This window comes from Sitodiplosis mosellana, unplaced genomic scaffold (genome assembly GCF_009176505.1).
Source record: "Sitodiplosis mosellana isolate CC-2019 unplaced genomic scaffold, AAFC_SMos_1.0 Smas_scaffold_6099, whole genome shotgun sequence".
Classification (NCBI taxonomy): Eukaryota; Metazoa; Arthropoda; class Insecta; order Diptera; family Cecidomyiidae; genus Sitodiplosis; species Sitodiplosis mosellana.
The window spans coordinates 600,356-628,328 of NW_022601340.1; the positions used below are offsets into that span (position 1 = coordinate 600,356).

Here is a 27,973-nt window from a genome sequence, read left to right on the forward strand (position 1 = left end):
AGAGAGAGAGAGAGAGAGAGAGAGAGAGAGAGAGAGAGAGAGAGAGAAAGGCGAAAATATATAATGGCATTACTGGCAAGCATACACGCACCAATTCCACGATATTAAGAGGAGACAAAGGCTGATAAACAGTCTCCGCAACAGCATGGCAAATAATAAAATGAAAAACAAAAATTCGTACTCATCGGCATGTGAAGTTGACGCAAAATAATACACTGGAAAATGTGAACAAAATATCGCTTCTTGCAGGTAGTATACAAATGTGTGTGTGTGTGAGTACAGAATATGTATAAAATTGAAATGAACGAAAACACGCAGACTTCACACCATTATTGATTTGATCGCATTTTCTCGCTGAATAACGCGACACACGGCACCGAAGTCGAGTCACTGAAGAAACAAATCTGTGTCTTTTGGTGTTGAAAACGTTCATTTGGAATGTGTGTCCCGACAACAAGCAAAACACGCACATTTTCGCTCTCATTCACCTTTTTTTTCCTTTCTTTGCGTCGCCGTGCGCCATTTCTTCGATCTTTGGCCAGTTTGTTGTGTCATCGAAATGATGCTGCAGCTCGTCTGTGTGCTGGAAATTGTTGCTATTGACCGTGTGCTTGAGATTGGTTTCAATCCTGAATCTTCCAAAACCACACGCAATCATTGCCAATTGAGGAAAGGCATTTTTGAATAAGCCCGAACAAACATTCTTCCTTCTATGAAATTGATTTCATTAGCGCAACAGTAATTCGATCGGATCGATAAATTCATTTGCTTGAATATTGGTGGATCGTAGACAATGGCTTCATAGCCAAAGTAAATGGTTGGTGGAAGATGCAATACCGAAAATTGAGGAAAATTCCACAATGCAGAAGCCATTAGAAGTTTTGATGATGGAAATATTTTGGCGTGTTGGCACACCTAATGCATTGCAATGCTCGCTGGATGTTTATCTTTATTCGCGCCACTCAAATCGACCCCAACAAATTAACATCCGTATTCTAGCTGACAAAGTTCACGTCTCTCTTCTCGAAACCATTCTCTCTTTTCATGGCAATTTAATCGCGAAAATTATAAGTTGCATCAATGGCTGCTGTGAATATGGTCTGCATTGATCACGCGTTTCCCTAGCCTTTCCTCGCGCCAAGCAATGATTATTTGAATCGTATCATTATTTTTGCATGGTTTGTGATTTAAGTGCGGGGATGTGTTGGTGCATAACTTGTGGATAAAATGTATTACTACTATTTAAATGTAATTTTATGCGGAAAATGCGTTCTGCGAAGAGAACAACGAAAGAGAGCGAGAAAGAAAGAAAAAAACAACAACAATTGGCCGGGCTGAATGTGTGCTTTATTTTGTGCAGAGAAATCAGCGAACTGTGCACTGTTGCGTTGTGGATGTACCACAGCTGTACGGGCTAAGTTATAATTGAAAAAGTACCGCGTTAAACATAAATTAATGAAAACCGCCTCTTCTCAACATAACGCCCATCGTTTACATTACTTGGTCGTTGTTTTTGGTTATGTTGTTACTGTTGTTGATTATTTTTTTTCGTTCGTTATTTGCTTTCTTGCCTGTGTATTTTTTATTATAGCCGTTGATCGTGATAATATGTGAAACCGATGATGATATTTCTCTACCGGCACAATATTAGGCGCTCGCGCGCGTTCCTTTAACTTTGACTTAATATAGTCACTCATTAATATATATTTATTTTACTTTTTCCGTTTTGATTCGCATTTTTCTTTTCATTTTTTTTGCGAAGTTTTCTTTCTCTCTTTATTCTTCGCGATTTCGCTCAAGAAATTGTACGAGTATTCGATTCTATTGGTGTGAAAATTGAATGGGGCGGCCGTGGTCACAGTGGAGCCATTTCTATTTGCAAATCAGTAAGAAAAATAATGCAAATCACATTTTTGTTTGTTTGTACGTTCAATCGTTTTTTTTTTTTTTCAAACAAAAATTGCCCCTCACATTGCGTTCAGCAAACGAATTTCAATTTAAATCTAAAGTGTTTTAGGCATGAATCGTAATAACTACCATTAAAAACGCAAGAATACTAATAAAAATGGGGAAAAAATCCATTTTATTCTTATCTTATAAAGAAAATACCGATTCGAAACTGCAGAAAATAAGTTGTTGATTTGGAACTGTGAATGGTTATCAGGGCGCTTACGTCGATTTCTGTTTTGAACGTATGTATGAGAACGTATTTTGCCGTCGGCTGTGTGGTAACCAGAACTCAACAAGCAGAAAAACCTCAAATTAATTGATATTTATAATGTATCGTTTACAATTTCGAACCGTTTCTGAGGACATTTTTACGAACACAGCAACAACAAATACTCACGAAAAGAATGAATTTTGTGGGCGGTTCAGAAGAAAAAAAAGACCCGAATTAAACCAATATTTTTGACCATAAATATTGTGTGCTCGAACGCGATTGATTTCGTTGGTTTTTTGTTTGAAACGTGGTCATCGATGTGTGACTCGTGTGAAAGAACCGGGAGATTTGAATATTTGAAGCTCATTTCGACTTAAAGTGGCTAATCACCGTGTGCCATTAACTGATAAACTGTTTTTTTCTAAAAGAAAATTTCCACTGCTCAACGATCAATAACACAAAACCACCAAAATCAACGAGCAAAACAAACAGTCGCACAGCTCTGAAACCGTCTATTCAAATCAGTGATTAACAACATTATGATTATGCAAAGCTAGCATTGTAACGAAACGACGAATCAAATTAACATGATTAAAATGTCGAAAATGTTGATGAAACCCAAAATTAGAGTTCGGTCAATATTTTTTAAAGCAAAAATCAAATCAACTAATCTCCTACACCAATGTTCTATTTTCAATTTTTCGGCGAGCAAATATAGAAAAAGGCCAAATTATCAAACACATTGACAATAATTTCGAAGTCTTGACAGTTTCACGTCAAATTCACGTTAGCTTTGAATATGGATTGACATAAAGAGCAAAACGAACGACAAAGCGAAGAAGAAGAAAAAAACGAAATACGAAAACTGGATGATTCAGAAAAAAAAAATTGGTTGTCGTTTTTCGCGGTTCAAACGATGGAAATTGGTCTATAATTGTAATAATGCCTATCATTACTAACATTTAGTCATGAATTGCTATGTCATCATTCGACGTCTGCACTAAGGTAACCAAATGGTTAATACAAATATTAGAAGGTTTTTTTTCGCCTTCTCTCTTCGTCGTGATCGTTGTCGTCTTCTTTGCATGGTTATTTAAACCGTCAATTTCCCAATTAATGATACACTTTTCGGTCGAGTAATGAAATGAAACACAGCAAGAGAAAGAGAGGGAGCGAGAGAAAAAAGAGAGCAAACAATGGATAAGAAGCTGAAGACACAAAGTGTAACGAATATTTGGTTTGTTAGGACAAAACAACAAGAATAACATACATACACACGGAAGAAAACAAAAATCCATAACAGCTTCCAAAGGAGAAATCGAAACCAACCAATATTTTTTTTTTCGTTTGTCAGGCCTTGAATTTTATTATAATTTCACTTGGTGGTTTTTCCGCTCATTTTCGTGGAAGAATACACAGCATACACACAACGAAATTGTTTTGCATCGCAAGCAAAAGAGAAAAAAAAAATGAAAGTGATGGCACTTTGAAAGACAATCAATGGGTCCGAAAGAAGGGACAAAGGGAAAATTGTAACCGATTATTATACGTATGGAATTCAGTCAAATATTTTGGTAATTGTCGATCCAAAGAAATAGAAGAAGACAAACGAAACAAGGCAAAAATCGTCAAGTGTCAATGATTGAACTTGATGTGGAGCGATGTTTCGAGGCACGGAATGACCGTTTGTCTTTTTTTTTTCTCCTCTGTTTCGATCACGAAAGCAATGTCTCTTGTGTTCAGCTGTGCAGTTCAGTTGCAACGGCACCTCTATTACGCTGTCACAAGAAAGCGCTTATTAACTTCTAAATAATAGTTCAAATTTTGTAAAACGACAAAGCCGACAACAACAACAAAAACACCCAACAAAATGCACATTGAAAGTAGCGAATGGCATAAAACTAGCAGCAATGTTACCGCCCCGAAAATTATTTTAAGTGTTGAACAACATCTGTTTCTCTAGATTTTTTTTTTTACTTCTTTATTGGCAATTATTCGTTAAAAGTGTTCAATATTTGAGCGGCGACCGATTGAAAATGCCACACATTTTTTTTCTCTCTCCATGCGGTTCATATGTTTCATTTTTATTGGCTTTTTTCACTCTCTCCATCAAATTGATGGCTTTATACAGAGTAGAAAAAATGCCGTTAGTTCGTGTACGAACACACACACACACACACTCATTTTAGAATAGTGCGTTCCGATTCGACTAACGCTTACCTAGCAATTTGGAAACAGCTCCTTGTTGTGTTAGCATGTGCTGGGCCAAGTCATAGCCACGCAATCCAAATCGTGACAATTCCAATAGCCGATGCTGTGATACTAGAGCGCTTAATGTTGACGGAGATGCTCCACCACTGAACACAGATGCTGGTGATACGGAAGCGGTTGCGGCACCGGGCATATTTTGACTTAAGCTTACTGCTGAAATGTGCAAGAGAGAGAGAAAGGGAAAAGAAAACATGATGAAAATTTTGTAAAATATTAAATTTTGCGGGAAATTCTTTGAGCTAAAGTTTATTTTTGCTATAAATTCATTGGGACCCATTGAAAAATTAACATTTTTTCCGATTCTTCAATTTTTTCCTCCAATTTTGTATAATTATTTTAATAGTTTGCGCATTTTATTGTTTCAATTTAAGCTTCAAATCAAATTTTGAAGTAATTTACGTTCGATTAGTCGAGTTCATTTGATTTTCAATTCAATTTTAGTATTATTAACGAGGATTCGATTTATTAATCATTCAAAGCACTTCAAACCTATTCGAATGAAAATTTCGCATGAGATTTTGTAGCCGCCGAATTGTCAATGAATGAATCATTGATGAAAACATTTACAAAAATCATGAAAAACTATCCCAAAAATGAAACCAATCATAAAATCATTTCATTCAGGAACAGAACGACATTTTTTTCTTCTCAAAACATGAGATCCCTTCAGTGCTACTTTGATGGTTTCCCATCATAAAGTAGTTAAAAAGACAATTCATATTATATTTGTTCAGTGAACAATAATTTGTAACTTTAGACAAAATGAGTGTAGTGCGCTTGGTTGGTTGGTGTGAGCGACGACATGAAGGTTGCAATAATAATTGCGCTTTCATTGAATCCATTTAAATTGCAATGCAGATAAAATGCTGCATAATATACGACGATGGCGAAGACAAAAGAATCAGCGAATCAGCGACGTAAACGAATTCCGTTCGTCATGCAATTTGATGTTTATCGCAAGTGGTAAGTGTCATCATAATAATATAATTGAATGCCAAAACATTTTGAGAGAGAGAGAGAGAGAGAGAGAGAGAGAGAGAGAGAGAGAGAGAGAAAGAACAAGTAATAAATGCATGTTTTTTCTTCACTTGATGATTGCAATCATCATAACTACTGAAATGCGATCTCGCAGTCTGAAATGAGAAGTTAATCAATGGGAAATATGCGGCGCAAATGGGCAAATATGTGGCGTGCGCGCAACACTGATATATGAATACATTGAAACACAAAAAGCGATAGTTTCTGGTGTTCTTAAGCGATACAGGGTGCACTCTAACTCGGAGAAACATATTGTTGTGTGTGTGTGAATTCAAGTAGTAGTTGACCGCAACCTGTTTTTATTGTGTAAGTGATCAAAGGAATGGAATCTCCTTCAAGAGAGCGTTAAAGCGACATAATGCATATTTGCGAGTGTAATCATGTGCACAAAACGCAACACGATCAACCATACCACTTTGGTTCGATCACGTCGGCTTTTTAACGTGTGCATGTGTGAACGCAAAACATAAATTGAAACAAACAATTGTCATTTTGCACTGACTGCTGATTTTTGTTTGTTTTTGTAGCTCCCCCTCTCGTTCTTTCCATTTGGCTGCCGATAAGTCATCATTACACATTTGCAAGCCATTACATCAAATCATTATTAAGCGCTGACAGCATTGGCGCGCTCAAACGATCAACCGACCGAACGTTCCAACGAATGGCAACAAAAAACAACACCCAAACACCAAGTATGAATGATGACTGTCTCTTTGCGCCCAGCACCCGGTCACTTGTCTTTTTTTTTCCTTCTGTAATTTTTCGTTTACGCATTCATTTTATTATTGTTTTTTTTTTTCAATTCAATTTGAAGCTCATCGTGCATAACATAGCCTTTTGCAATGCAAATTTCTTCCGGTGATGTTACGCTCCTCTTTTTCCGCTTTTCGCATCGCAATTCTCTTTACACTTCTCTCTCTCTCTCTCTCTCAACACTTTAAATCGTGTTTGGTAATTTGTTTTTTGTACGATGACACATTACATAAATTGTGCCATGTTTATTAATATTAATTCATTAACGTGTTTATTAATTCGATAAAAACACACATACATTGGTCGGTGTGACAACGTATGTATGCTGCGGAACTGTGTGTGCATTTTGAAAAGCGTCTCTCGATAAACACAGAATAATTCAAAGATAAATTCGATGATTGCACGAACGAGCAAACAATTAATTACCATAAATTTTAATTTCTTTGATCGTACACATTGCCGCACTTAATAAAAGTGATGTTTGCACTTATTTGAATTGAATTCAAACGCAATGAAACCACCGAACCCGCCATCAATGTGATGATGATGATCTTGTTGAGAGAATCGTTGTCTGTTTCGACCAAATCATGGCACTGACTGCCAACAGCGATTGTGCTGCTGAAAAATGCGGTGGCCAGCGTAACTATTGAGTGAATCGTTGCATGAAAAGATCCGATTTTACGTGACGTTTGCATTTACGTAAAGACAGTTACATACAACTGAGTGACTGTTAGTCATTTTATTTGCACACGGGAACGCATGGAAACATTCGATTTTAATCGAGGAAATGTCAAAGTGATTGCCCAATTGTCATTGGATTCCAGGCTATGGTTTCGACTGTCGATTTCAAACCGAATTAACTTCTAGAATTCGAGTTTATTGGCTACCTTTATCCTTTGAGAACTCTACCTTTGAGGAACTGTGAATTGATTTGCTCATCTGTAAAAACCGGATTTGCAGTTGATATTTTTTTATGCTTAGGTTGACTTTTAAAATGCTTCATTTTTCTCATTTGCTGTGAATGAGCACGAAAGCTTAATTTTCGAATTTTAGACGACGATCATTTAAGCAGAGAAAAGTGTCCGAAACGAAGGAGGATATCACAACAGGTGCATCAGTAAGGCATTGTTTTGCAAACGAGAATAAAAAAGAACGTTAGTTTCTGTCATCGATTGTATTCGTTGAAAACATGAAACGATCGTCGGTTTGTGTGTGTGTGTGTGTGTGACTTGACGACATTTGCGTGATCACAGTCTTCAAATGCGAATCTGTTTCAGAAACGAAACCAGATTTAATCGCCAAAAACGGCCTTTTTTTCTTCCGCCTGCTCTGGAATGAATTTAAGAGCGGCGGGCATTGGGAGCAGTTTTTTTTCAAACTTCCTTTGTCGCAGGTTGAGCATTTTGGTGATGATCGTACTAAAAAATCAACTCTTGATCAGCATAATCATTCGCAAAAATATGTTTGAAATGTTTAATTTGTGTTCGGTTGACTTCAACTTGTTAAAACTTGTGGTCGAACCGCAACCGAAAAAAAAAACACACACACACACACACGAACGAATGGTCGATCCAAACGCATTCCATGCGACGCGCGAGAAAAATGTTTGAAAATTATTTGCCGAGAAATTTGTAAGACAGAAGTGGTTTTGGGTAATAAATTTCCAGTGTGTTTGTGTTTGTTTTTTTCTTCTGTTTGTCTGCATGCACACACTTCATTTCGTGCATCTTGTTTTGGGCTCACGAATTCAATTATGCAGCAGCATGCGAGGGCATATCGATTTATTCGGCACATAAATTCTGCGTTATTGTTGTAGCTCATCACATTTGATTGTAAACTGCGCAGTGCGAACGCGGTTTAACGCGCGACAAACCGATGAAGATTGAGGTGCTAGTGAGATGGAGACAGAGGGAAGCAGAAGTAGAGTGACAGAGCGGTAGAGAGATACAGAGGCAGAGAAAAAGAGAGAAAGAGAGAGCTCACAAGCGGCAAGATCGCGAAGAAGCTCACACAAATGAGAGAGAGAGAGAGAGAGAGAGAGAGAGGGAAAAAAAGGAATCAAACACGGAATAAATAACTAAATAAATAAATACGTACGTATTTAAAGAATGTGATAAATGTCTAAATATGCAATTTTGTGCAAACGTGTTATGCTTTATGTACTTGTTCGGATTGTGCTGGTGCTACTACTGCTGCTGCTGATGCTGTGTGTTCTGCGTGTTACATGCATTCGATGATGAATGTATTGGCAAAGGCGTTAATGACCATGATCACAGTGGTGCAAGCGCGCGCGCACGCACGCTCACTCTCTGTCTTTGTCTGCTTAAGATCTGGCCATTTCGGTTCTCGTGCATATTTCGCAACAAAAACGTATCCTACCACAATATCGTTGCTCTGTGTCATACACCTTAGTGAGCGCGAAAAGATTTACTCCTTATTTTCTCGCAACTTTGCTACTTCTTCTGTCTACGGCACACGAATAGCGATCGAAAAATGAAACTGATCGAACGTTGTATGTGTATGCAGCTGAAAAATGTCTTGTTCCTTCGCTATTATTCTGTGCATACGTTTCGGAACCAAATATGCGATCAATGCAAAATTCAGGTCTAGTACTAAAGCATGCAATCCATCCGGCCGCCAATCCGAATGATTCAATCCAACGACGATGCATCAAGGAGAAAAACACAAGAAGCAACGAAAAAAAAGCGCACAGATTCTAGATTCATCTCGCGGCTCGCCAAAGTTATGTTATATACGCATCTATATATAAAATTGGTCTGTGGCAATCGAGACACTATCCAGTTGTTCACCGTATCGGTGGTTTGCTCTCTCTCAACGAGACCGCAACGAAAATGAGAAAAATCAGGAACTCAAAAACGGTAGCAAAAAATGCGGTCATTAGCAAAGAATGATCGATTATTTGTTCTTGTGGTGTACGAAGTTGTTGTTATGTCGCCGTCGTCTTCTCTCTCTCTCTCTCTCTCTCTCTCTCTCTCGATCTTGCTTTCTTTGTGTTCTGTCGTGTTTTTTTCTTCTGCATAGCGCTCATGCGTGTGTGATTGTCTCGCGCGCATTGAATGGCACTTGGCTGCGGTTGCTCTTTCTGTATAGCAGCAGCAGCCGATGGCATCCGCATAACTTAACACTCTTGTATAGATATTTTCCATACGATCAGAACGGGCAAAGACGAGAGAGAGAGCGAGAGCTGGCTGCATTTTGGATGCTGTTTTAGGCTTTTCGGGCAATTAATATGCGCAATGTCCTCTCACCTCTAGTGATAAAATAACAACGTTCGAACAAGAGTAGAACAAGAGAGAGAGAGAGAGAGAGAGAGAGAGAGAGAGAGAGAGAGAGAGAGAGAGAGAGAGAGAGAGAGAGAGAGAGAGAGAGAGTGTGAGTGAGTGAGTGAAAACACTCAACAAACTTTATGCACTTGTTCGTTGAGTCTGTTTTTGACACTATGCACAGGCACAGATCTAAATTGCATCGGTTGTGCACACATATCACGTATCATGTAATTAAATTTTGATTTTTTGGAATTCAGATCGAAGTGGCGAAGCAACAACAGCGACGAATGACCGACGATACAATATACTTAGAATGAAAGACAACAACAACAGCAACATAAAAATGATCCGAATGAAGAGCAGAAAAACGCAATAATAACGTAAAGAAAATGAAGGAAAAATGTAAACATTTTTCTGCCACTCGTATTCGGTTGTCCTGCTCTGTCTCTTGGCATTTCCATTATCTGTGCTTCGCAATTGGCTTCTGTGTGTGTTTGAGCAGATAGCGAATACTTTTGTTGAAATTCAATCGCTACAGCTACAGAAGCAGTAGCAACAACAACAACAACAGCAGCAGCAGCAGCAGCAGCAATAACACACACAAAAGCTTCACTGAGGAGAGACAAACGCCGGCAATGCAATATTTTTTAAAGAATTGAACAAAAGCAAAACATACATTATTTACCGTGGGTTTTTCTCTCCCTCTCTATCTCTCTCTCTCTATCTTACACACATGCACATTCTCGCACTCTTTTACTCTCTGTGGGGCGCGCGCGATCCATTTTCTCTCTATGCATTTAAAGCGTGTGCATGTGCAAAATTGATTATAGGTTTCCTGTTTCAGTTGGCCGTGCTTCAAAATATTGATTATATTTGAAATATATAGAAAAAAAAATTGTACTCTCGATACACAGCAGTCGATTAAAGTTGCATAGCAGCAAGAATATCAGCAGCGTGAGCGGATGCGTGCGCGCGCGCCTCCACTCGCTCGCTCAAATGAATAGACAAAATTAAAGCCAACGTGCTAAATAATAGAATTATTTACACTAATCGATTGTGCGAACTCAATAGGTTTTCTCACATTTTTCGCTCGTTCATGTTTTCGTCCACTTGTTCATCCGCACGGCTGTGGCGTGTGCGTGCTTTCTTCAAAGTGTTGAACGATTTGCGAATGCATTGACAGCGATGGCATTGCGTTGGTTTCAAATATGCTAGTACCCAGTGCAGTGTGTGTGTGTGCAATGTGCATGGATTGAGCACAGTGTGAAATAGCGTTTAATGTAAAACAAATCCAAAATTACTGTCCGGCATATTCGCGGTTTAGCGTGAACTTTCTAATTCGAAAATGTTTAAGATACGCTTATTCGAATTGATCGTTGTGCTGCGTGCTGCTAGCTCTTATGGCTTCATTTTATCTTTGGCTGATCCTCAAGCAACAATAATAATTTGGCCAAATTGAACAGTTTGTCTGATTGTTGTAAGCAAGTATTGAGTACCTTAATTATGTAGTCGGATGCTTGATATGTGTTCCCATTGACGACAGATGCGTGTCATGTTCCCTCTCTCTCTCTCTCTCTCTCTCTCCTTCGCTCTATTCTTCTCTCTCATCTGGCAGTTATGATTGCGACCAAAATGCGATGAAACTTGTCACTTTTCAAGATAATTAATGTATTCATGTTCTTGAGTTTGTACATGTGTATGAAGATGGTCTCTGGCACATGCAATGCAAACTTTGTTGCTCGACACTGACTCATTTGTCAATTGTTCGAAGCCAAGACTGATATTGTCAAATGCTTACACAATACACTCATTTTTTTATGATATTATTGCTGTTTTGTAGCCAATGGACGGACAATTGAATGGCGTGTTCACGAGTATCGTGCTCGGTTCGATTGTCTTGGTTGGCCCGTTGCGAATCGACAAATTACATTAAGCAGCAGTACTTTAAATTGGGCCTTTTTTGTCGTCTTTGCCCATCTCATTTTCGATCTTTGCCGATGTGTTTGGATATTTGGCTCATTTTCCCCTCGCACAATGGTTGCACTTCAATAGCGATGTTGTCGTCGTTCAATAATAATTAGTTTCATTGTTGTGTGTCACTCGTAGCCAGTGAGTCTCTGTACATTTGGGATATTATTCAACGTAGGCACAGAGAATGAGTGTGATTCGAATACATGGACAAAACGTGAACAATACAACGCGGCCAAAAATAATGCCCGGATAGCAAGTGTGTGTGTGTATGTGTGTATGACAAAACGAGTAAATTTGTAAAGCCGAAGAAAATTGACCAGCTGAAAACAATTATCGAATTGACTGACGGGCGAGTCGAAATAATTCAGACGCAAGAAAAACTACTTATTGGTTAAACGATTTTCAATTTTCATCGCTAATCTTCTGGCATTCGAGATTTGTGTGTGGCTGTGGATGGAATTCAGTGGAAAAATCAGCGCTTTCATGCAATTGAAATAAAGACGAAGAAAAAAGAAAAAAGAAAAAAAAACACAGACAACAACAGCAACAAAAATAATTTTCAGCGCCCATTGATTAATTGACTGATGAAAGAGTGTGTTCACTGTTCACATGAGCGCTGCTTATACACCTTTTTATTCGATCTCTTGTATTTTCTTCTAAATGTGTCCATTATACAATGCAATCTAAAAAAAAAAATAAGCTGAATAAAAGAGTCAAAATTGATTTTATTCTCCCTCCTTTCTTATGTGAATTATGTGTAGCTTTTACGGTTTGCTAACGTGCTCGTATGTTTCTATGTGTATGTGAGTACGAGCACACGGCGGTGCGTGGATGAAGAAAAAAAGGTGATTAAACAATGTTTAGCTCGGAAATTGTACACACAACAAGCGTAGAGGACACGCCGATTGATTGATCGAATCAAAAGTGAACATTTAGAAAGAAATGAAATGAAATAAAAGACGAACGAACTCTCACAACAGCCAGTGAATATGCTTTAGTCTCGCGGCTTAATCGAAACAAAACACGAATCACACACACACACACAAAAAACGAAACGATTTCAAAGAATAATAAAATAAAGTAACAACAAAAAATGAAATAAAATAAAACGTGAAACAAATTAGTCGCGATTTAAAAGTTTAAAATGGTTTCCCATTATCATTTCGATACACATTTAATGCGTATTCAGGGGAAAAAAAAGCAACATTCTCGGCTACAATTTCAAGTTGACGTTCGATACCTCGCTGTATTCAGAAGCAACACCGTCAAATGTGCAGCCCACTTCAAACTCAAACAGGACAGAATGGAATTGTAAATCAATTGGACTTGAGAATTAATTGCGTTTTGTATTGATGCGGATCGATTTTCAATGAACATGAGCATTTATTAAATGAATCGACGACACAATCGCGCATATATTATAATTCTTGGTCTATTTCCATCATATCAAACTCGAATAAAAGTCCTTTGACCACGAAAACTTGAATCGAATTCTTTTTTAGTTCAATTTTGTTTTTATTTCTCTCTTTTGGTATGGCTAAAATCGTTCATGTGCGTGATCTTCAACCAATTGATAGACAGTCAGGATAGACAGGCTGTTGGCCATGTGTATGTTTCGTCAATTAGAAAAACTATTTTTTTTTTTAGATTATTGTTTATGCTCAATGCTCTCTCTCTCTCTGCCTCAGTCTGCCTCTCACTTCCTTGCGATACAATAAAATACGCGTCCAACACGAACAAGTTATACATTTTTAACTGGGTAATTGCTAACCGAAAGACTCAAAACCAACGACATTTCTAGTGTCAATTGACAAAATCTTTGTGTGTCCGAATAACACCTCTTTTGTACGCTTCTAGCTTCGATTCTATGCCACCTCCGTGGATATGGAACGCATCATAAAATTTTCACAGTGAAAACACTTGCACCGCTTTTCTCCGCCTTTTTCATTACACATCGTCGTTTATTTACAGTTAAAATATAGTAAAGGCTATATTTTATACGTTGTATATATCAAAATTTCAGTGGAAATTATTGATTCCGACTAAATGCAAGTGTACAATGAACAATGCATTTGCGAAACATTCATAAATCAGTAGTTTGAAGGCGCTTTGGCTTAGCTTTCGAATGCTAGGGGAATATTTGAACCATTGCGACAAACAAATTCCCTCAGAATATTTTAGTTTTAAAGTGTATCATGAAGTTTTTTTTCATATGGAGTTGTTGTTGTAAACTCTATATAAAAAAAAATTTCATGTTGCATTTTGAAACTAAAATATTCTGAGGGAATTTGTTTGTCGCAATGATTCATTTAGAAAAAAAAAAAAAACGGCGCGATTTCGGTTCGAATGAACAAAATCCTACAAATTTCTTGTGAATTCTTCCAAATTTGCGAATTGAAATTCTCACCTAGTTCAAATGGTGAAGTTGGGTGTATGTGCCGACGGTAGAATCAACTCAAATTTCTATCCCTCAAAAACCGATTATTTGCCATTCAAATTCGATTTCATTCCAAAGCCGCCCATTGCCGTTTATCTATTAATTTTTCAAAAGTATCGACGAGAATAAACGTTTTCCATCGTGGATTATAATAAAATATTGATGCAGCTACGCTTTATGTAGGTTTTGGCACGCTTTCCGGGAAAATGTCACAAAACTATTGCAAAATGATCAAGTTTTATGCTCATTAAAAATTACATTTGGTTCTATACTGTCGCAATGAATACCAAATCCAGTGCAGAATAGATCAACTCACATTTTTCATTCGAAGAAACGGATATGTTGGATAAAATTGCAAAGAATTGGAAATTTTTCCGAGCAAACTTGCTTCATCTAGACCATTTAAATGAAAGATGTTGTCGAAAATTTACGTTGCATTTTACTAAAGATAGATATTTTTAATGGCATAATAATGATTGAGCCTATTAAATTCGAGCTTTGGCTTATGGCTTTTAATTGATTTCTGTCAGTCAGTCAATTGTTCGAGGCTAAGAAAATCGGTTGATTTTAATCGGTTTCGGTGTGTGTGTGTGTGTGTGTATGTAGCTTGACTGTGAAATGAAACGACGTTGACGACGACGACGGTGGTGGTGACGGCGGCGGCACGGTTAACCATAGCCAAAACACACATACACATCAATTATGCATTGATGTGAAAATACTGAAAATGTGGTGTCATTATACAACCAAAGTGATTGAGACCAAAATGAAAATACACCTTTTTATTTCTAATAATAAATTATGTAGTCGCCCGAAGTGTGTGAATGTGTGTATGCGATTGAAAGCAACAAGAACTGGGGATGGAAAGAAAATGTGCAGAAAAAAAGTCAATTGAACAAAATCAAACCTTTTTGCTTTCACGCTGTGCTTATTTAGACACTCAACGGTATGCTGACAACAAATACGCGCGCTTTGTCAAAAAGGCTTCGAAATACACGGGCTGGAGATACACTTGATTTTATAAACGATTGCAACAACAACAACAAAATAAATCTAATAGATGACACAAATCAATTTAGCCGATATGTTACAGAGATTCACATTGTGAAAAGCTATCGACGAGACGCGGCTCTTTAATGAAATTCATCCAAAATGTCAAAAAATGAATAAAGCGATAAATCGAAATTATCGCTTTTTGTTCGGTGGTGGTGGTGTTGGTGGTGGTGGCAGCGACGGCTATAGGTAGAATGAACGAACAGAAGCCGGAAGTGACTTCACTGCAGATAATTATGCATTATATTGATACGAAATATCGGCCCCAACGATATATTCATACGTATAGAATGCACTTATAAGTACCACACAACTAGTAATTTATAGTGCCCATAATATACACACACTGATTGGGAATATTTGATGAGCAAATTAAGGGCACGCGGCCGAAGTTTTGCATACATATACTTTGATTGAAATTAGAGCGAGAAAATGCTGAACGAAAAAATGATGTCATGGGTCAAGCAATTTCATTGTAATAACAGCAATGTTATGAAATATTCATTGGGCACTAGTAATGAACATGCATTTCAGAAAATCAGTAAACGTCCAAAACCTATCAACTGTGTGCCGATAATCAAATCGCAAAAGGTTCTTGGAGAAATTACGCACGGGAGTTAGTAATGGTAAGGATCTAACGAGTAAACAAACGTTTACTGCAATTACTCGGATTTTTTCTAATTGCAATTTAGTCCCGATATGCATTTAAATGCATTTTTAATTCGGTTACAGGAATATGATTGGTTACAGGATGTGATTATATATTCTCAAATGAGAAAAAAAAAAGTGAATGACTTCAACTGAACTGTTGTTTTTCTCTCACGGCATTTTCAACTGCTTTGACAAAAATGCACGGAAAAATCGGTCTGTTTGCCGCTGGCAAAATGTAAAACTTGATCTTAACATGCTCCCTTCATTCGCAGATCCAATGGAATTGTTTTCTTTTTTGTATGTTCTGTTTAGCATTTGCTTGCATGTTGCGCATACAGTTAAAAAAAAAGTAGGTTGAAAGTGGTTGTTGAACGCTTACCGGTTGGTGACAATTGTATGTTGGTCGATTGTGGCATTGAGCCGCCGCCAGTGCTGAGTGGTAGTCTCGGTGGTTCCATATTCCAAGGGGCACTTGGCAATGGTCCAAAATCACTGTTCAAATTTGATCCAATCAACATTATATGATCACTTGCGTTGAGCAACTGTTTGTGCTTGTGTTTATTGGATCAAAATGTTTTTGTTTTTTTTGTATTGAATTTTCTGCTTTTTTTTTGGTTGTTGTGTGAATTTGGATTTAGCCTTTACGACGGGTTCTCTTTTGTCTTTGTCAGTCAATTTGATTTCGTTTTTGTTTGTTGTTCTTTGTGGATTTTATTATGTATCTTGTCTTTCTATTTGGCGGCGGCGACGGTTGCGACTAATTTATATATTTTTCTTAATGCGGATTTAACAAATCAAATCAACTAGTCTTTATTTATGGATTATTATAAAAGTCTTTTTATCAGCTATTTTGTACTTCAGAATTTTAACATTTATATGTTTTTGTTCTTGGTTTTGTATTTCAAATGTGAAAAAAAAAACATAAACTGCTTTTGAGTTTTATAATTCCGCTCTTCACTTATATAAATACAATTTGTGATCAATCTCTTATTAGAATTTTTATCTTTATTTGTTTTTTTTTTGCTTCTTTTTGGTTGAATTCACATAACTTTAGCATCAAAGCAGTTTTCTCATGATCTTTTTTTCGCTTCTCGCAAATTTTTAGCTTTCGCATCAACACTTTAGGAACACAATCACTTCTTTTTGGGATATCACACAAGAATCTCTCGTCCATAAAATCACATTGACAGAGGAAAATTATTTGAAAAAAGAAATTGTTCTTTGGATTGATCTAATTAGGATCATTTCACTTTGGAATCGAATGGGAATGATTCAAGATGGGCTTACTTTGGTGGCAGTCGATGTATTCAGACTTGCAGCATTTCTTTATCGATTTTTTTTTTGTTGCACTTTCATATTTTTTTTTTCTAAATCTTTGCCGTAACCAATCTGACTTTTTTCACTTGCACAACATGTTTCTTTGCTCGATAAGTTCTCTCTAAGTCTCAGAAATGTTGCAAACACAATTGTCACTCGTCCAAAATTGGTTCACACCAAAAATGTTTTTTTTTTGCCACAAATTGTTTGAAATTTGCGCGCAAACTGTTAGAAAAATCGACGAAAAAACGCGACAAATTCAGATTCAAACAAATTCTGATGTTGTGAAAAAATACGCACGAAAACGGCTGAACAGCGGCTGTTTTAAACTTGATCAAGTAGTAATTCGATTGAAGCCGCAGTTATTCGATATCGATGTACACAGTTACAGTAACATCAAACGACTGAGGAAAGAACCAAAAGCAAGAAGGTTCGAACAAAATCAAGCACAGTGAGCAAGCATACCCCTTAAATTGGTGTGTGCTGTGTGTGTTTTTCTTTCTCTTCTTCGTTCGTGTTCATTTCTCTCTCTCTTGCCGACTTCTTCATCGAGTTGTTTTTCTCCGTCTCTGTCCATCCACGGGAGCTGGGCTCCGGTATGTACACACAACGCGTCGTTGTTGTTTCTTTCGTTTTGTTGTTCTTTATGTTATTTCTCATTCGCGAGAGAGTCCCGTACATACACACACACACACATACATACATACACGCGCGCCTCTGGTGTCAATACGTTTGTTCGACGCGCTTGTTGTCGTTGCTCACTGGTTATTTGATACTCTCTCGGATCGTTCATTCCTATTGCTTTTTTTTCTTCTTCTTTGGCTGTGTGAAATATGCATGTGGCCCGATGTGGGATTGTCCATATGTGTGTGCGTGTGTTTTTTCTCTCTATTTTTAGATGAAATTCAGCTTGCTTTTTTTTTTAATTCACACCAAAAACGCAACCACATGCACAAACTCGGCTTCAATCAAATCGACTGATTTGTGTACAATTCTCGCTATTTATTTATTTTTTATTCGCTTGACGATGCTACATCTCTCTCTTACTCTCTTTCTGTTGAGCCATTTGTTTTGTTTCAGTTGTGCAAAATCAACTTTTGAAAACCTATCCACTTCTCGTACAATGCATAGATAAATCTTTGTGTGTGTATGATGTGAGTTTGGTTTCATTTTTTGTTCCCTTCTGTGTGTCTCTATCTTTTCTATTCACCGCACACGGTTGCACGCTTTGGCTGCTGGTGGACACGATTTTGCTCTGAATCATTCTTGGCTAGTTTTGGTTTGTCTTTTTTTTCTCTCTTGAATATGTCCAATACAGCCCCTCGAAAAACTAAACCAAACAAGTGCTTCGATTTTTCTCAGTCACACATCAAAATAGAGCATCTTCTTTGGTTCAAACATATACTTTCGTAGACGGCTAAAGGTAAGCTTATACTGTGAAAGCTATCGCAATTATTACTAACGATGGCCAATTAAATTTTTTCGTCGAAAGTCAAATGTAATTAATTGTTGAATTTGGAGTAAAATACTCGGCTTATTCTTACTTTATTCACTTATTACCTCGGCAAATGAATTCAAATAGAACATTTTCACATTCGTCATTTTCTCAATGCCGATTAAAAAAAATCCCTAAAGAAAATCACACCACTTCAAATTAGTTTTAATCACTTGAACCATTTAAAAAGGAGTTAACTATGAACATTTTCACCGTGAGCTCTATTTTCAGCTTTGATAATTAGTTTTCCATTATTGAAAAATTCAATTTCGATGGCCTCTGTGACATTTGATTGAACTACCTATCTCTATTGCACTTTCAGCCGTAAATTTATGAAATTTCGATTAGTTTGGCTTCAACATTTCCCATTGCTTTATTTCTTGCTTACTCCCCTGTCATCATAAAATATTGACGAACCATTCTCCACAGAGGTGTTTTCCACATTTCCATGTGTTTATAGCGTCAAAATTTATGATTTACATTCAGCTTTGATTGTTCTCGGTGCAATTAATCGACGTTAAAAAGCATCGAAAATTCACTTGATCAGCCATTAGTGTTTCGTTGGCATTGGGTGTCATTTCGTCGTGAATATTCGATTGTTTCGTCGACCATCCAGAAAATACATTCGTAGTACATTGTTTCATCGAAGAATGGGTTTTGATGTGAAAACGGATTTTTCCGTTCGGTCCGAATCAGAAAATTCTACACTAGAAATTCAGAACATTTGAAATTGTTAAAGGCAATTTTGTTTGAGGAAATTCGATTAAAGCTGGTGGATGGTGGTCTCAAGGAGAAATGGTCGCCACGTTCAACGCTTAATTGTCTATCTATCGAGCTGCCGGAAAAAATTTGCTCTCATTCGTATCAATGCTCAAATGCTCACGGCTTCGATTCATAAGAATTAGTTCTGGCGTTTTTTCGCGCATTAAAATCCACCATTTCGCTTGGAATTCCATTTCAGTGGTGAAAAAAAAAGAATGTGATTTCAATTTTCTCAAAACATAAAATTGTGGGAGTGCGCTAAATTCCACTATTGTTTTCTATTTATTGCACGCCTTTACCTCACTCTCTTTCTCTCTATCTCTCGTTAGCTCGCTGGCTCGGCCAAAACTCGAAATGTTGTGTTGCTTGCGAATCATTGGCCTTCGCATTCTATGTGTACATGATATAATTTATTCTATCATTACTCCTTACCACTAACCATTTTTCAGTGTTGTTTGGTTCGATGTTTAGCTTTTTCCTGTTTCAGCGTTGATTGTTGTTTTGGTTTTGGTTTTTTGCGTGAATTTTCGTCAGCTAGCTGTGCTATGGCTTGTATATTCGTTGGCCGTTCATTTGCTGGCTGGCTGGCTTCGTTGGAATTAACATTGTGTGTGTGTGTGTGTGTATGCTTGTGCGGTGCTAGTGTGCTCACGAAGCGAACGTTTTACCACTGAAATCGTCGGAAATTTATGTTTCTTTCACATTTGTTCCGATTTATGGGCAAATAACTAGTTCGTTATGTACGTGCTTGCATTGTTTGAATAAATTCTAATGAGTGAAGCATCATCGGAACATAACATAAAATACGAATGAAAAGCACACAGCACACACGCTCACATTGATGCTCACTAGCTTATGTGCAGACCGAGAACAGAATGAAGCGTTCGTACAAAATGACTAACGGTACATTTGGCCGATTTGAATTGTTTAGAATGAGAACCTAAATTGAATATTGATTGAAGTATTCTATCTCCGGTGTCGTCGATTCTGTTTCGCTTCATTTTCGTTGTTGGCATATTTTCACCTCTACATGGGCTAGAATAACTTCAACTATTTTGGATCCGATCTCGTATCGAACAATGCAATCCAACTTTAGCTAATTTCATAAATTCAACTATGCAATTACGAATGTCAAATCAGGAGAAAATTGTTTTTTATCCATTGCTAAAGGAAACATTCACAACCTGTTCATTGGCAAAAGGAAAGCGCAGCCTTCGAAGCTAAAAACGAAAGAAATTTGACGTCATTTCGAAAATGAATCGTCTCACCAATATAATCACGTTTAAATTCAAAACTTTGTGAACAATGCATATTTGATGAGGGTGGTGGTGGTGAAGTGTTTGGAATTCTGAGCGCAGACCAACAAGTGCAGCGTGAGGCGAGAGTCGAGCGAGCGTCAATAAATGTCCGGAATGACAACATTACTATAAATCGACAAATGTTTACGCATTTTTTGTCATATACAGTGACTGAGAGGGAGTGCACCATGCCAAGCAGTGAGGGAAAAAAGTTGGATTGCATAAAGCACACAGCGATATGAAGTCAGCCATTATGGCCATTTATTGATTACTCAACGCTTTTCTGGTAAGCATTGTAAATATATGATGACTGATGACAGTTGTGTGCTTTTTTTTCGTCTTCGTTTTCATGCGCACGACATTTCGGACTGTACATGTGATTCCAATGGAAAGAACATGCATACAATGTGTAGTGAATGCGACACACCACATTGACAATCGCGTCCACAGAGCAATCGGAACAATCAGTCAGTTGGGCAGTTGCTTATATGCGGGCTGAACATATAGTATGCGTCTCAGTGTGTGATCGGCAGTATAACGGTGCACGGACAATGGTAGACGATATTTGCACATAAAGCTTGATGTCGAATCCAAGGAAGTATAGTATACATATACAAGAGCATAAGCATGTCTAAATCAATTCGTCTATCTACTTCGGTTTCACATTTGTCATGTTTCTCTCTGTGCCATTGCAGTTGTTGTTGTTGTTGCTTTTTTCTCCTTTTCCATTTGGAAATTGACGAAAAATAATAGTGTGGCTTTGTGCACGCGAACGCGCATTCGACTGTGTCACTAATCTATGCGGAGGAGCATAACCATTCCAGATGACAACAAAAGCCAATTTTGTTGTGTCGTATTTTCCAATACTGTTACCATTTTTTTTCGTTTCGTTCTCCTTTGCTCGCTTCTTTCAATCGTTTCGGCTGTCAACTTCGACGTGTTCGGTTTGGCTTATTGTGGTGGAATCGGTTCTTAAATGCCTAATGGTCATTATCATTATTGCATTATTCACAAGCCATAATGTGCTTTTGCCAGCGACAAATCAAATAGAATAGAACACAACGTATTTTGCTTGTGAAATGCAAGTCCAGTCTAGTTGAGTCTATTGCTAGCCCTATACACACACATAAGCTACACCACTGTTGACCGTTCACCGATTCCAGTCAGGGCGACACTCCATGTGTTGATGATTTGTATGCTTTTTGAATTAATCATCGATTTTCATGCGATAAAATATGCTCAACATTCTTTTGCACAGTGTGTGTGTGTGTGTGTGTGCTTTTGTTAAAAAAAAAAACTGAAACTATATACCAAAAACTTGAAACTATCCAATAATAATTGACGCATCGATTTTATGAACAATAATTATACCACACATAAAATGCATTCGCTGTAATATGCGATGAGGGAGAATACACCAACTCAGCTCGCTCAGCAAACGAATAGACCAAGCGATAACTCCTAATAAGTTCAGGTCGTTGGTTACGTATGACGGATTGATTATATTTACTAATAGAATTAGGAATTGGTTGGTTGAAAATATAGAAGACAGTTTAAAATATGGCAGTGCTATGCGGAATGACCATTGACCATTCTATATAATTCTGCAACATATTGGATTTGCCACAGAATTATCACATTAAGTATTCTTTCAGTCGGTCTATTTGCAATATGTGCGCACAATATTAATTTACATGTGATCACCGAATCACAGTGTTGTCAAAAGTGAGGAGAATGAAGAAAAACATACAATTTCAAACGAAATTTCTTGGAAATTTTCGAAAAAGCCAATAAAAGGCTGCGATTTCGACTCAAATTTTGCACTATATATCATCTCTCTCGCATTGCGTGCTGTCACATCTCGTTGGTGTGCTAGTTTTGGATAGAACCAGCGAGAACGTGCCAGTGTCATTCCTAAAATCCATTTCATCCGTCAAAACTGCCTGATTTCTTTTAGTTTTTGTCCGAAATGTGTGCAACCATTTTGATTGAGGTCATACTCGACGGTTAACATGTCTTCAGTTGTAACTCATGAAAAATTTATAACAAATAGAGCTTTTTTCCTGGAACATTTGAATACTTGAGTTATTTTTGTATGCATAATGGATGATATGATCGAGTACTATGAGTCTTATTTTATCAAATTGGTTTACTCACACCTTGATTCATTGCTCAAAAACCACTCAAAAACCCATCTCCAATGAATAAATAAAGAAAATATTATATTCAGATTGTACTTTCTTCGAACTAAGGATGGCACCAACACTTATCACCTGCACCGCAAAGCCAGTTTTATCATATGGAATTTGTTGGTCTTTGATCTTGAAATGAATTCGATTTTTCAACCCCTTTCATTTCAAAGTTTCTGTAGGATTATGAAAAAGGCGTCGGTCTCTTCGATTTAGATAGTTTGAAATCATTCATATTCATTTGGATCCAACGAGAAGTGTCTGAACATTTGAAGTGCCGTGAAAGGCTTTCTTGTGAGTTAAAGTTTCCGCTAACACCACGTATGATGATTATTATTTAAAAAATTGAATTTTTTGAAACAATTTTCGAAACAAGAAAAAGAGTTCCTTTGAAGAAATCCAAACTTAATATGAATTCGAGACGATGCCAGACAAGAGCAAAATAAATTTGACGGGTCAGGTGTATGCACAAACGGTAATTTTACCTCATTTACTCGAGCTGCAAATCATTCACAACGTTTAGTAGAATAGAAAAAAAAGTGCAAAATGTAAATGTTGCAACAACATCAGCAGCCAGCAGCGATGGCATTAATGAAAAACAGCGTGAAATACTCACATACACACAAAACGAAAAGCCAACTTTGGCAACAATGAGTGGAGCGCAAACGCGATATGATCAAAAATAATATAACAAAAGCAACAGCGGATAATTTATAAGAAAATGCGAGAACAATAGACAACGATTATTATTAAATTGTAAAACGGTTCTACGGAATGAACGACAAAAACAATGCATCGAGCTCAATAATAACACAAGGGAGCGAGAGAGAGAGAGTTAGAGAGTGAGATAAGAAAAAAGAGTAACCAAAACACAGAGAACAAAAAATTTGAGTTGAAAAGTAGCTTAATAGCAGTTGGCGAAATGAACATATCGCTAAATTTATGTGTGAATTGGCTTTATCAACGGGCCAACGAATTGATCAACATAATGTTAACATAAATGGCGGGGCGAGAAAGAGAGGCATAATCTGTCGAGTCGAAACGGGTCGAAAAATTAAACGTTTTAACGAATTAATAATTAATGAAATTGCCTCGCACCGGCACTAGCACCGTCACCATTCAGACGAAAACATCGACGACGATACACATAGGGAGATATGATTAGATCTATGCCTGATTGCCGCTTTCAATCGAACTAAGCAACCATAATCTTGGTTTTAGCTCAATGAAAATTCACTTGGCAAACAATTTTTGTGCAATTAAACATTCAAAGTATTGGAATTGTAAGAAGAAAAAATTGAATAATAATCACTTCAATTTACCCGAATGTCACTAACGACTCAAATATCCCGAGCAAACAGGCGATTGAATGCTTTTTGATTGTGCCGAGAGCAGCATAAACAGAAATATAATGAAAAATATAAGGAAAGACAAGAAATCGGAGCACAGGCATCCAGACCATTTATAGAGCCATAGGTGTCTGTTGATAGCGTAAACACAATATTAGATTGGTGTACACGCAATCGTGTCATTGATTAATACACAGTGGATGCTTTAAAATGTCAAGCGACGTGTAATCTGTCGACCGAGTCCTTATTTTCAAGTCCCAAATTGTCTAAATCGTTTTAACAACACCATCATCATCGTCGTTGTCGTCGACATTGTTAATGTGCATGGAAAATCGCCGGCCACTCGTTTGGGGTTATTTGCAAATTGCAGACACTTCATTTTTGTTTCAGCCCACCGATCATACGACGGGAGCTGAGTTTGAGTGTGTGTTCTTGTGTGTTGTTATACGCTTCAACGAAGCGATCATATATAATATATCATAAAAGTAAAGTGTGCTTCAATTTTCTTCGCTCGTTTTATTTCATCATTTGACCATTAAACCAATTCACGTAAGTAATAAGTGTAAATATTGTGTAGAAATATTTATTACACGTTTTGCAAAGTAATACTCTCTTTTTCTCTGCCTCACACCATCATTCGACTGCTTTCTTTCTCTCTCTCTCTCTTTCTCTCTCTGTTTCGCGGTTTTGCACACGCTTAATTTGCAGCCAATGCATTTCGTGTGCCATTGTTACGCATTCTTTTCCCGTTGGATTGTTACTACTATTTACTACGTGCTGATTTTTTCTTCTTCTTCTTTTCCGTTTGGCGTGATCGCGTAAGCTAACACAACAATTTTCAAAGCGTAAATGTTTTTACACTATTTCACTGGATGAAACGGCTAATACGAGAAAGAGGTGAAAATACATTACACTCGACGAATACGTAATACATAAACTGTATGTGTGTGTGTGTATGTGTGAGAGAGAAAGAGGCAGAAGTACACGCGTTAGTACAAAAGCAGAGCAAAGAGTCATGAATTCAAAAATGAATTGAAAGAAAGTAGCAGCGCGGGCATCAGCAATGAAGTTTTGATTCTATTGAATTAAATGGGAAAAAAGCAGCGACAGCACGAGAGATACAGATAGTCAACGCCGTCGTTACGACTAAGCCACGCCTTTAGACCGTTTCAAGTGAACGCCCAACTCTCTGTTGCGTTGCCCCCACTTTTCGTCAACGTTTCGGCCAATTTGCAGCATGTACGTGGGGTCTGCTTGTGTCAGTTGTCTTCTTTGCTTCAATTCCACGGGCTTCTGTCTGCTCGGTACGTGTGCACATATATGTGCGCGTGCACTCATTCATGTATGCCACTCTACATAGGCCCTTTAGCCACAGCTCGAGCGTATAAGAGACAACAAAACTGTAAAAAGGGTTGCTACATGCAACAAACGGCTCTCTCACACACAGCATTCATCGTTGGTGCTGCTGCTGTCGCTGTCGTCGTAGTCTTTTCGACTCTCCGATACATAAATAATGTGTTTAGTAAATTGTAAATGCTATTTACTCATTGCTGCCATGTAATTATTTAGGGTAAAGACGTTTGTGCGCGCGTTGTTACTTAAGACCGCTCTCCAATCGATTCGCTTCGATTACACCGTGTGTACTTTATACGTACGTTTGTTTTGTGCTCTCTTTCGCTCTAGCATACGGTATATGTACCGGTGTGCATGATTGCATGTAGCGAGTAGCGGCCAGAGGTGGAAAACTGGTCAAAACAGCGGCTCAACAATGTAACGCTATCATGCCATTTACATGCATATCGCTCGGAATATATCTATTGGCAGTGTAGCAGCAGCAGGAGAAGAAAAAAATGCGCACTGAAAAGAGTAGAGTAAGAGAAAGAGAGACGGAGACAGTAAGCGTAAATCGAATCGTGTGTCTTCAAGCTGCCAAGTGTGTATGTGGATTTTTCTCCTTTTAACTATTGTACAGTTCTATTTTTCTTGTTCTTTCTGCACTTTTTTTTGCGCTATCTCTCTCTTTCTCTCTCTTACACACACACTCTTCACTCGTCTTCGTTTCTCTCGCCACTTACTTTATGTAGGCATTTTTTGTACTCAACTCTTTCGCGCATTCACGTCGCATGACTTTGGAATAGATGAAAAAAGGCAACCAAATCGCGTACAATATTAAATGGCAAACAATGCACGGAATTGCGGGTGGCGTTTTGATGCGGCCCAAGTGCGTGTACTTGCTTGCTTACGTTTTAGACCTCATTTCATTACACAATTGCGAGCCATTTTTTTTTTATTCTGTCCATCAGGCTGTTCAGTTTGACTCTCTTTTGTTTCGCTCACTCCAATCACACTCACACACAATTGGGAAAGTAACGCATTAAAATGGAACGGAAGGAAAACTTTTCGACACATTTTCATGCATATATGCAAGTTTACGATTGTTAGTGTTCCATTTTCATTGGATTCATTAGTGTTTGTGTGAAGCGCGATTTACCCTTCGCTTTGTAGTCGAAACGAATCCATTTTTTGTGCATATTAATTCGATGCAAAGAACTTACGAGCATGGAAAAATAAATTTGAATATTGTGGAAAAATTAAAACGACCATTGAATGAATAAAAATGAAAAATTTGCGACCAAATCTGAATTTTAAAATGATTTTGAACTTGTTACTCTTGAGTGAAGTTTGAAAATTTCATTCGTCTAGTCTTTGAATGTTTTTAGCGAATCTGAAGATGAAAATGATTGGAACGATGGAAGACATGTTTATGAAAATGATTTTTCTTTCTTTGATTAAAGTGACCATTGAATAAAATTCAATGACAGGAGTGACAGATAACTGAGAAAAAAACTATTAAGATTGAAGTTTATTGTGGAAAAAATCAGCATAGGTTTTTAGTTGAACGTTGAATTGTTAGTCCAAAATGTTTATTCCAAGAACTAGTTTCAAATTGAACTTCCTTCATTGAATTAAATTATTAATTAACAAATCGGACGAATGTATTTCTTCTTCACTGTCGATTGAATCGGCTAATTGATGCAAGTTAATTTGTTGCTGCTTCTGCTGCTGACTTCTTAACTTAGATTGGACATATCTTTATCACACATTTGTTTAATGAATCGGTTTGTACCAAACTCCAATTCTGGATTAAATCCACAATTCAAAAGGCGAGAGTGTCGTGTAATACGCGGCCAACGAAGATGAAAGACCAACATTCACCCCAATTACCATTTTTGAATATGCTAAACCAACCGAAACACGACCCTTTCACGCGGTCAACAATGATTGATTTGTTTACGAGGAGAAAATGAGAGAGGAAGAGAAGAAAGATAGAAATAGAGAGAGAGAGAGTGAGTGAGCTAGACGTGCTACGATCGCAGAAATGGTGAACAATTAGTTCGTATCCCATTCAAAATGGGTCGACTGTCAAAATCAATAATCCATAATTCGTATAAAATTACCTAGACATTTACGCAATTGGTCATTTTACGCAAGAATAACTTCCATAATGAATCTTTATCGAAGACTATTTTCAAAAAAAAGAAAAAAATGATTACAATTTCGTTACCAATTATGAACGGCATCGTTCTCATTTTGTTCGTAACGGAGGTGTGAGTATAAGAAATATATCTAGCTCGTTCTAATTTGGAAATTGTGTAAAAAATAATTGCTTTTTGTGGCATTTTTACATGGTCTTTATGTATCTATTACGTTTTCAATGCGGCCTGAATTCACTATGAAATCGGAAATATTTATTCAACGGAAAAAAAAGAAAAAAAAAACATTGTTATTGAAAAATGCTCAAATTGAATCGAATTTTAGTTTAGCGTTAAGTAAACGTATTTTGGATCGAGTTCTTGAATAATGGGAAAATTTGGTTTTTTTTTTGAAACTATAATGAGAAAATAACATTCTTCAAATCTTTTATTAAATAGCTTTTAATA

The 27,973-nt window shown here is 37.3% G+C and overlaps 1 protein-coding gene across 3 annotated transcripts in view; it reads right to left on the reverse strand.

Moving 5' to 3' along the window:
• Positions 1-17,103, reverse strand: part of LOC129573508 (paired box protein Pax-6-like) — a 24,767-nt gene extending 7,664 nt beyond the window's left edge. For all 3 annotated transcript variants that reach the window (XM_055454032.1, XM_055454030.1, XM_055454033.1), the window contains exons 1-2: positions 16,002-17,103; positions 4,382-4,585 (exon numbers count right to left, since the gene is read on the reverse strand). In XM_055454032.1, coding sequence (XP_055310007.1) covers positions 4,382-4,585; positions 16,002-16,140 — 343 coding nt within the window. In that variant the 5' untranslated portion in view covers positions 16,141-17,103. The remainder of the gene's footprint in view (positions 1-4,381; positions 4,586-16,001) is intronic.
• Between the last annotated feature and the right edge of the window lie 10,870 nt (positions 17,104-27,973).